The sequence below is a fragment of the Pinus tabuliformis genome, chromosome J (genome assembly GCF_031772625.1).
Source record: "Pinus tabuliformis cultivar Carrire ecotype Pingquan chromosome J, CPIR1, whole genome shotgun sequence".
Lineage (NCBI taxonomy): Eukaryota > Viridiplantae > Streptophyta > Pinopsida > Pinales > Pinaceae > Pinus > Pinus tabuliformis.
In genome coordinates, this window is record NC_142295.1 from 116,896,521 (window position 1) to 116,908,006 (window position 11,486).

The window sequence follows — 11,486 nt, forward strand, 5'->3', positions numbered from 1 at the left end:
TGACATTCATTAATATATAAAATTTTTACACATTGAATGACTCTTATAAATGAATATACAGTGAAAATGGGTTGGTAGACCAACCCACTATGAGCATCAGAATACCTTTATAAATCAATGCACTTCTAATTAAAACACAGTACGAATGGGAAATGCACTCTGGTCATCGAATTTCCCTTATAAACCAATTTACTTGAATCTAAACACAACTCAAAGTTTCTCTTATAAATTAATTTACCTCCAATTGAAACACAATCAATTGGGTTGTCAACTATGGACATTGAATTACTCATATAAATGAATATACTACACATCAAATGCAATGCAAACACTTGACTTTATGGCAAAAGAATTCCCACATTCATAACTTTACTTTTACACAAATGCGGAGCAGAACGATTTGTCCAAGTTGACAATGATTTTTCCATATTCATTTCTTTAACATAATGCAATAATACATAAATTGCAGTCCTTCTACTGGACACTACGTATGTTACCAAATTTTGTGACAAATTAAAATCCCTTAAGAGTTAATGACTGCAGTGATCATGGAGAAAAAAAAATGACAAAGAGGAATGTGCTCGAACAAGCTCAAAAAAGTTGTAATGTAATTAAAAGAAGCATTGAACATTTTAGGAATAATTTCAATAATATGAGAGAAATGATTATACCAACTTGTGGATTTTTCTCTTTTTATAAACCGTAGCACTTGAAATTCATTAATATATAAAAATTTCAGAGATTGAATGACTCTTATAAATGAATATACAATGCAAATGGGTTGGTTTAGCATCAGATTACCTTTATAAATCAATGCACTTCCAATTAAAACACAATACGAATGGGCAATGCACTCTGGGCATTGAATTTCCCTTATAAACCAATTTACTTGAATCCAAACACAATTCAAAGTTGCTCTTATAAAGAAATTTATCTCCAATTGAAACATAATCAATTGGGTTGTCAACTATGAACATTGAATCACTCATATAAATGAATACACATCAAATGCAATGCAAACACTTGACTTGATGGCAAAAGAATTCCCATATTCATAACCTTACTATTACGCAAATGTAGAGCAGAAATATTTGTCCAAGTTGACAATGATTTTTCCATATTCATTACTTTAACATAATGCAATAATATATAAGTTGTAGTCCTTCTACTCGCCACTTCATATGTTACCAAATTTTGGGACAAATTAAAATCCCTTGTGGTTATTGACTATAATGATCATGGACAAAAAAAAATTGACAAAGAGGAATCCGCTCCAACAAGCTCAAAAAACTTGTAATGTAATTAAAAGAATCATTAAACATTTTAGGAGCAGACTCTAACAATACATAAATGAATTAAATCAAAAGAAGCAAAATCTATTCCAAACAATACATAAATGAATTAAAACACAATGCAAATGGGTTGGACTACCCACTATGAGCATCAAAATACCTTTATAAATCAATGTACCTCTAATTAAAACATAATACAAATGGGTAATGCACTCTCGACATTAAATTTCCCCTATAATCCAATTTACTTCGAATCCAATCACAATTCAAAGTTGCTCTTACAAATCAATTTACCTCCAAAAAAACATTTTGCAATAAAAACAGTCTTCCATCTCACACTGATAAAGTTGGGTAATTACTTGTGTGACTTTTTTAGGACCTCCATTGGATACCATAGAAAGTAAACTCCACCATATACAAATCAAATAACCCTTATAACAATTCAATCCAAATATCCAAAAAACACCACAGAGATGATTTCCTCATCAAAATTCATTAAAGAGCTAATCAGACCACAAAAAAACAATTGCCCACATCGTATTTGAAGGCAGCGAAGGGATAAACAACACAAATAAGATGAACCATAAAGCATTTCAATCCCATAACAGACCATAGGGTCGAGGCTCCCCTTGAATACCATAGAAAGTAAACTCCACCATATACAAATCAGATAACTCTTATTACAGTTCAATCCAAATATCCAAAAAACACCACAGAGATGAACTGCACGTCAAAATTCATCACAGAGCTAATCAGACCACAGAAAAAAACAATTGTCCTCATATATTTGAAGGCAAAGAGAGTCTAAACAACATAAATTAGATGAACCACAGAGCATTTCAATCCCAAAATAGACCATAGGTCGAGGCTACCCCTTAGATACCATAGAAAGTAAACTCCACCATATACAAATTAGATAACCCTTATAACAGTTCAATCCAAATATCCAAAAAACACCATGGAGATGATTTTTGTGTCAAAATCCATTACAGAGATAATCATACCACAGAAAAAACAATTGTCTGCATTAGATTTGAATACAAAGAAGCTTTAAACAGCAAAAATCAGATGGACCACAGAGAATTCCAATCCTAAAACAAACAATAGGGTCATATGCAAAGGAATTGTAGAGCATAGGAAATTATGTCTGAAATCCAGGTTCACCAACTCCTTCAAGCCGAAAAGCTCTAGGTAAAACAAACTCGAGAAATGATTGTTGTTCAAGAACAGAGTCTGCAATTAGCTGCAGTTAGAAAGCTCTAGAGGGATTTGTCTTGAGAGCGAGTTGTAGCTCATATCGAGAGACACAATGTCCCTCATCTCTCTTAACTCAGGCGCTAATTTACCCTCCATGTTGTAGGCGGAAGGATTCCATGCCCTCACTATAATTCCATCTCCATAGCAGGAAACACCCATCCATGAACACGGGGAAGGTAAGGGGAGGGTAACAGAGTAAGCAGAATCGACAAAAATCATAAGAAAATGCAAAAAACGTGAAATAAGAGCTAGTTTCCCAGCGAATTTGCATTTAAAAACACAACAGTGCAACAAGAGAAAAAAGAACAAAAATCCCAACACGAGTTTAGGTGTTGAAAAAACACAGTGGCTAGTAGGATTTAAACTCCTACTAGATAGGTGCAGAAGCCACCACCACCATGTCCAAACAACCCCCAGACCTTGCCATACATTTTTTGCAACAACCACACAAATTACTTGTAACCAAAACTTGTAAAACATGAAAAAATTTGGAGATGGAAAAAACATACAAACAAATGACAAGCAATTCAAAAAAACCTATGTATTTAGAAATTTACCTTCATGGACCTCGAACTGGTTAGAATTTTGCACTGGCTCCTTCCCAAACAACAAGCCACGAGAATGAAACAACGACCAAGGTATCTGTAAACCCTAGACAGTGCAGAATGAACAACAACAATGACATTTGTAAACCCTCGACGATGCAGAGTGTTTAACAACGGCAGTAGAGTTAAACCCCCCCTCGAAACAGGTAAAACAACAAACCCTAAACCCTGAATAGCAATGCGAGGCACAATTAAACAACCACACCATAAACCCTAAACTTGAAACGAAGCACTGCAAGCAACCTTGCCTGGTGAGCAACTCAAAAATGGCGGACAAGGCGAACGCATATTGGAGCCGTCCCAAGCCATCGTCAGCGAAGTGCATCACCCACACACGAGACCTGAAACAACATAACACAGGGCAGAGAAAACATCTCACAAAACAAATGGAATGGAACCCTAAAGGGCGAGGTCGCTACAAAATTAAATGCCCCCACCCACCACAACACGTGGCAGGCTCCACTCAGCAGGTGTCATACCATGCTTGCAGGGTCAATGTGGAAAAAGTTGAGATGGACAAGAGGGCGCACATGTAATGGTGTCCCTCCCCTAATGGTCAATAGATGAAAATGCTCGTAAAACCCATTTCTTAAAAGATTGTCTCGATAATATATATGTTATCTAAATTTATTATATATATTATTTAATAACCTATTAAATCACAAATGTTAAAGCACTTATTCTCTATCTTCAACCAGCAAGCTCCATAACTGCTTTCTTTTATCAGCAACTCCTTAACGGCTTTAAAATGCTCATTTCTAAAAGCTTGACGTCACTTCCCTCTGCAATTTGTAAAAGAATTAAAATTAAAACAAAATTATAAGGTATCCTAGAAACATCACCCAAAAAATTTAAAATAAAAAAATATCCTTTCGCGAGAAATAATAAAACCTGCGGAATCAATGGCGAAATTGATGGGAAGTGTTTGGAAATCTAGCCACGGCAAGTAAATGAATGGAAGTTTAGCGTGCAAGCCGCTATTCGGGCATCTGCGAATGGCGATAAAATTGCTGTGGAAGACGTGCCATTCTCATGGTCAATCATCAGATCTGCACGAAATCGGATCAGTACGGCGTCTTGATTCGCTGGAATCCCTCTTCCCCTGATAATACAATAGTCTCCTGCCATTAAACGATAATTTGTTAGAAATTTCTTAGCAAGTGTATAAAGCAAAGGGCGTTTAGAGTAAGTTTATTGGGCAATTATATAAAGCAAGTGGCAGCGAATATAGGGGCCGAAAACCCTCCGCTCTTCCCCATGCTTTTTCTGCCCTAAATTCGCCCCCAGTATGGCCCTTCGGGATCCTGCACAGGTTAGAATCGGCCGTCAGCAAATGGCGTCTGAAGCAACTGGCCTTTGCTCATCTGTCTGCCCCACTTTCTAAGTATTTTAATCTCCCATGATCGTATACACCTGGAGCGTTTGAAGTCAATGGTGCGGCTTCAACTCGACGCCGTTCAATCAGGCAGGGATCGAATCCTACCCCGACTCTGCCTACTTATTGCGCAACTTCTATGCATCCACACATTGGCAGCTCTACTTACTACTCCGAGCTTTCATCAACGCAATGCCTTCTCTCAGGCTCTGTTTCGTCCGCATTGCCGCCGTATTCGTGTGCTTCTTTCATTTGCCTGCAAATGCATCGCGGAAGCACCCGAGGTTCCTCGTCCTAAGTGTCCAACAATATGACGGTAGGGAGCTCTACACAGTACAGATGGCGCAGCGAACCCCTATGCGGGACCTGCAACTATGGCTAGACATCGAGCAAGATTACACGTGGGTAAGATGCTACAACAATAGCTACGTATCATCCACTTATGGCCCTATAGGCTGCAGTACGCGTCTGTGCAAGTCGTATGAGTATTCGGCCTGCTACACCTGCTTTGGCCCCCGGGGTCCCGGTGCAATAACCACAGCTGCTCCGTGCCCGAACCAGGGAGTTCGACCTGCGCGACGAACTCGGGCAGGACGTGGCGGCGCTTCTCCGCAGTGACGGACAGAAATATCCTGTCCATCGTTTGCCCTTCGCCTGTGCCAAACAAAAAAATCCCTTCGATTGGCTTCCCGGATGGGAATTCGCCGGGATGGATGGCGTCGCCGGGATGAGTTCATCCACGTTGGCACTGCCAGCTCAGCTGTCAGCGGTAGGGCGTTTTAGTCACAAGTTTACCATGTGTCTGCCACTGAAGTCAATTATAGATGGCTATCTCTCCTTTGGTGACGCTCCGCTCTTCCTCTCTCCTCTAAAAGGCGGAAACCCTACAGACTTCTCCCGCCACCTCATCCACACTCCCCTAATCAAGAACCCCATCAAAATCCCCAACTCCACCCACGCCTCCACTCACGGCTTTTATATCGGTGTCCAGGGAATCAGAGTCAACGGCGTCGACGTGCCGATCGACGCCGAGAAGCTGCGAATCGGCACCACAGGACGCGGCGGCACGAAGCTGAGCACCGTGGTGCGCTACACGCAACTGGCCACCCCCATCTACAACTCCCTCATGGCCGTCTACACCCAGAGTGCAAGCGAGATGAATATCAAGCGCGTTGACTTAGTGGAACCCTATGCTGAGCCCTTGGACAAGGCTGTGTGTTTCGATTCACGGGGACGGGACAGCCCCCTTTGATGGGAGCACTGAGCCGGGGCCCAACGTGCCTACGATCGACCTTGTTTTGCAAGGCAACGTTACTTGGAGGATTGTTGGAGCTAACTCCATGGAGCGGGACTACACTGAGAATGCATTGTGTCTAGCTTTTGTTGTTGCAGGCGAGGATCCGAGAGGTATCGTGATCGGAACTTATCAGCTGCAAGAGATTCTCCTTCAATTTGACATTGGCAGGTCAACGCTAGGTTTCTCTTCCAATCTGCTCCAATTACCTTATCTAACAAGTTGTGGCAATTTCAACACTACTAGTACTCTATGATGAATCCTTTCAAGATAATAAGTTGTTCAAACAGAACCTGAACACAATAAATAACACGAGGGATTTCGCTTTTGTACTTCCAAGTTCCTGCAATACCATCCTTTAATGCAAAAGAATCCTTCCTCACTCGTGCACTAATTACATATATTTTCTATAAAATATCAAGATTTATACATTTGCTTTCTCTAATACCACAATTTATATATTTCCCTTTATGTTGCACGCTGCACGGCCATTACTTGTATTTGCTTTCAATTAAATTTTGATGCTTCGAATTAACTGTGTGAATCTGTCTCTAACTTCACAGTGTTTGGTATCCATGAAATACAAGTAAATTAAATAGGCATGAAATCACAAACATTCGAAAGAATCCTATACAGAACTTACTGTGCTGTAAGTGTTCCCTCCATCTTGCAAAATATGCATGAAAGCTTGACTTATTGTTAACTCATGTCACAAATTCCGATGTATCTTAAAACTATTAATGGAGACTCTGCTTAGCGATCGATTTAGCTTAAGTTTCGTTTTAGGTAGGCCTAAGCAATCTAAAGGAAAGTCGATCAGTGATTTCCTTCTTATGACTTATATTGATTGTGGTTAAAGAGGTAAATATAACGTATGCTATTGAGGTACGAGGTTTGGTTTGGAGTAAAACTTAAAACAATTTTTGTTTTTTCTTGGTAGTTAAGGCAATAGGCTAATATCTCAAGCCTCGCAAGTATTAGGTACGAGCACATACCTGTTTCTTTATTGACTACTAATAAAAGTGTTATATATATTTTTTAACAAATGAACAATGAGATCACGGAAAGAGACCACTTCTCCACTGTGTTGAAGCACGTTTATCAGTGGTTTAAAGATGCAATGTTTTTCTCAGAAAATATTGGAAATTATGGTAAGATTTTGATAAAATTTACTTAAAATTTTAGAAATTCTAGTTACAATTATCAAGTTTAGGGATTTTGAGTATCCAAAGATTCGATTCTCGATAATGTTGAATCTATATATCAATTAAAAAAATATTCAAACACTCCCATAATTAAATTTTTTAAAAATTTTCTGCCAAATTCTAAAAAAAAAATTGACCATCATAGCAAAATTGTTGCTGTTGCTTGGTAGTCAAAACTGGGCACATATATCAGCATTTGACATATTCTCTCACGCAACTGTGCGTAATGTCTCTTCTTTCGACACCAAAAGCATGTGCAATTCATAATACATTTAGATAATTATTGTAACCTATAATTATTATTATTTCCTAGATTAAAAAATACATCCTGCATGTTCCTCGAATCTACAACCATCATCATATGTCTACATTTTCTTTTAGGAAATAAATATAGAATCACTTTCCAGCCATTGAAGTATAACTATACTATACTTTTGTTTCTCTAAATAAAGATATAATCGAGTTTCATGTATAACTTGACTATACTCCACATGCAGCTTAAATTGTCAGTTACTCCAATTTGGATGCAATTTGTAATATCGATAGCCATAACAAAATGTTCAATTATTCCAAAACACGATATCTTTCTATTCTACTCTGCCATACCTTCATCCATTGCACGTTTTAACGACTCCCAAATGCGCTTGCATGGCCCTGCAAGCTTTTTCAGTGGTCCCCTTCGGAGTATTGATATAACATGGAACACCTTAAATAACCTTAATTAGAGGTGGCCAATTAAGATAGGTGATGTGAAATTTTAGAAGAGTTAGCCATATGTTCGTCCGAGTTAGCCTAATGTTGTTAGAATCATGGCTTGTGAAATCCAAAACCTAAACATCTAACTTGCACCATAAAATTCACGGCTGGCATTAAAGAAAAACATGGTATATGACGTCATTGGAGCATAGTTATCCAGTCCCAATTTGAAATCGGAATTGAGTTCTTTAACACATGCAAAAACATTTAAATGCAAAATTTTCAATTCGGAATATTAATTGGTACATTTCAAAAATATTCTCCAAGTTACTTCAAAATTCTCAAAATGAATGACAATGGCCTTGTGTTTGATAAAGACCTTGAAAGTTAATGTGCATTCACATAGATATCATACAACTCTAAAATTCATCTAAAACGAGGTTCAGTTCTGAAAAATGCAACAAACTTTAGTCTATTTCCAATGGAGGATCTTGCCTCAAAATTTGGTGGGCCATTTTATGATGATTTATTTGATGAATTTGTTGGTAGACTTTGATAATCATCAATGATCCGAATTGGTTTTTATGTACTTGTGGTATTTTTTTATTATCTATATTTTGTTTTGTTCATTAGATAGTTTGGTTCAATGGTATAAGAGTGAAGTCAGGATTGCTTTCATAGATTTGGTCCCATCCAGATGCTTCATGTCTATAGGAGCATAGCACCATGGTTAGTTGTACAATTGGACTTCAACTGAGGCAGTTAACGATAAGATTGGTGTTTCTTGTCTTAAATTCAACATTAAGATGAAATTGCTACAAGTACATAGACCACTTTTGATGGTGACTATTATGCAATTTTCCCTGTGTATGCATGGTATAAGAGTGAAGTCATGATTGCTTTCATAGATTTGGTCCCATCCAGATGCTTCAAGTCTATAGGAGCATAGCACCATGGTTAGTTCTACAATTGGACTTCAACTGAGGCAATGATGAGATTAATGTTTCTTGTCTTAAATTCAACATTAAGATGAAATTGCTACAAGTACATAGACCACTTTTGATGGTGACTATTATGCAATTTTCCTTGTGTATGCATGGTATAAGAGTGAAGTCATGATTTCTTTCATAGATTTGGTCCCATCCAGATGCTTCATGTCTATAGGAGCATAGCACCATGGTTAGTTCTACAATTGGACTTCAACTGAGGCAGTCAATGATGAGATTAGTGTTTCTTGTCTTAAATTCAACATTAAGATGAAATTGCTACAAGTACATAGACCACTTTTGATGGTGACTATTATGCAATTTTCCTTGTGTATGCATGAACTACAGGGACTTGTGATCAGTATGGATGGTTGTCTTCTTCCCAAGAATGTAATGCTTCCACTAGAGATATGGTTGTACAATCAAGTATGTTTCTTTGTCATAGGTGGGGTACTTATAGATGACATCTAATAGTGTCTCACTATGGTAGGCCTCGGAATGATCATGTTGAATGAAAATTGTGCCCACCACATAGTCTAAAGCATCTGTCTCAATCTTAAAAGTTTGTTGCAAATTAGGTAAGGAGAGAAATGGGGCTAAGAATAAGTTGTGTTTTAGATCTTCAAAATCTTTCTTTTATGACATGCTCCAAATGGATTTTTTTTGCAGTCACTTTTGGTCATTTAGTTGAATGCCCATGCAATATAGGAAAATCCCAACACAAACCTACGATATAAGTTGGAAAGGCCTAATAAACTCTGAAGTTTAATTATTGTGGTGAGGGTTAGCTAATCACAAATTATGTGAATCTTGGTTAGATCAACATGCATTCCATGCTCATTAATAATGTAGCATATTATTGGACCTTATTCATGTTGAAGGAGCATTTTTCCAAGTTAACATATAGCTTGTGTTTTCGCAAAGTGTGAAAGACCTATAAAATATGTTGCAAGTGTTTTTCCCAACTCTTGCTAAAGATGAGGATATAATCTGGATATACCATCACAAGAATTGGTGAAATGATAAAGGATATCATCTATCATTCTCATGAAAGTTGTTGGGGAATTTATCAAACCAAAGGGCATTACCAACCATTCAAAAAGACCTTCTTTAAACTTGAAAGTATTCTTTCTTACATTTTTTTGTTCTATGGGGACCTGGAGGTAGCCAAACTTTAGATAAATTTTACTGAAGTACATGGCCTCCATGAGCTAGTCAAGAATGTCATCAATTTGTGGAATTGGGTACATATTACTAATTGTGATTTTGTTTACAGCCCCATAATCAATGCAGAGTTGTGAGGTCTCCTCTTTCTTCTGCACAAGTACAATTGGTTTTCTGCAGGAAGAGGATCTCAATGGGAAGTTCACATTAGGTAGAGGTGCACTAGGGGTCAGATCAATTGAATACTTCACCTGGAAATGTAAAGGTACCCGATTGAGTGAGGAGAAGATGTAATTTTACTCTTCCACGACCTTGTCCACTTGGTTCTACTACGTGGAGAGGATCTGTGTGGAGCGTTGAAAATGTAACTAGTGTTGATCCTCATAATGAAATTCAAATGTATCATTGATGTACTTATTATTTTCCTTATTATAATTTTATTTCTATTCAAATCATTTTCTTCATGCTTTTAAGGTCAGTTGAGTCAAAAGAAAAATTATCATGAGTCAATGAAATTTAATTAAGTCAAATTCTCATTTGGACTTCTTGTAAAAAAAAAAATTGAGTGAGAATAAAAATTGTTGCCACAAATACCAACTTGGCCCTACTAGACAATTCAACCTAAAGAAGGAGGCATTTGACCTCCTGTATATGTATAAATACAAGATAGTTTGACCTCATCTGATCATACAATCATCACTTTGATTTTTGTGCAAGAAGAAGGAGAATTTCAGTGAAAGTTAAAGGAGAAAGAGAGCAAAGTCAAAGGAGAGAGAAATTTATGTTTTTTTCCCTAGTTTATATTCACATGTGCAATATTTTAGAGATATTTTTTATGCTACTACAATCTTGAAGTTTTAGGCACCGAACTTTTAGGAGAAGAGCAAATTTTTGAGATTTGATCAGTGTTGACTTTTGTTGACTATGACTTGTTGGACATGAATTGAAGAAGGGTTGATTGGGGTCTTTGTGGTAGTCTTGGTCCTAGTCCTAGATCTTGGGTATCTCATTTTAATATGATTATATAATAAGATGATTTTCTTGGATTTCTCCTTCGTGGGGTTTTTCCCTAGCTGGGAGCCTATATTTTTGTGTTATTTGTCTCTTGTGATATTTTTGTTTTTCACATTTGGGTAATTGATTTATGAAGAGAAAATTAATTTAATTAAGTATCCAACAATAATTTACAAGTAATTATCAAGTTAAGAGAAATCTATCGTAATCTACAAGCATCTTGAGTTTTCAACATGGTATCAAAGCTAAGGTGAAAGGAAGGAAAATTGAAGATCACAATTTGTTTTCTTATTTGAATATATCATTACAACATCCATATCTCTTTCTATAAAAGGGAAAATAAGAGGGCCTGGAGAAAATCATCTTTGTAGAATCCAACACTTATTCTTGAAGAATATCATTGAAGCAATTATCTCTCGTTTTTTTACTTTATTAAAGGTTTTTGGTTCTCATTCATCAACACTTTTTCTCATCAACACTCTTACAACCTACTCCTCTCTGACAAGTAAGTACTTTAATACATTCTATGTTTTTAATCATACCCAACTTGATACATACATAGAAGACCAAGTTTATTAATTAAAGTTACATGAAGTTT

At 37.1% G+C, this 11,486-nt stretch overlaps 1 protein-coding gene across 1 annotated transcript; it reads left to right on the top strand.

Moving 5' to 3' along the window:
• The first annotated feature begins 5,238 nt into the window (after positions 1-5,238).
• LOC149225818 (putative aspartic proteinase GIP2) lies at positions 5,239-5,781 on the top strand. Its single transcript, XM_089380023.1, has one exon. The coding sequence runs from the start codon at positions 5,239-5,241 to the stop codon at positions 5,779-5,781; it is 543 nt and encodes a 180-aa protein (XP_089236149.1).
• Positions 5,782-11,486: the final 5,705 nt, after the last annotated feature.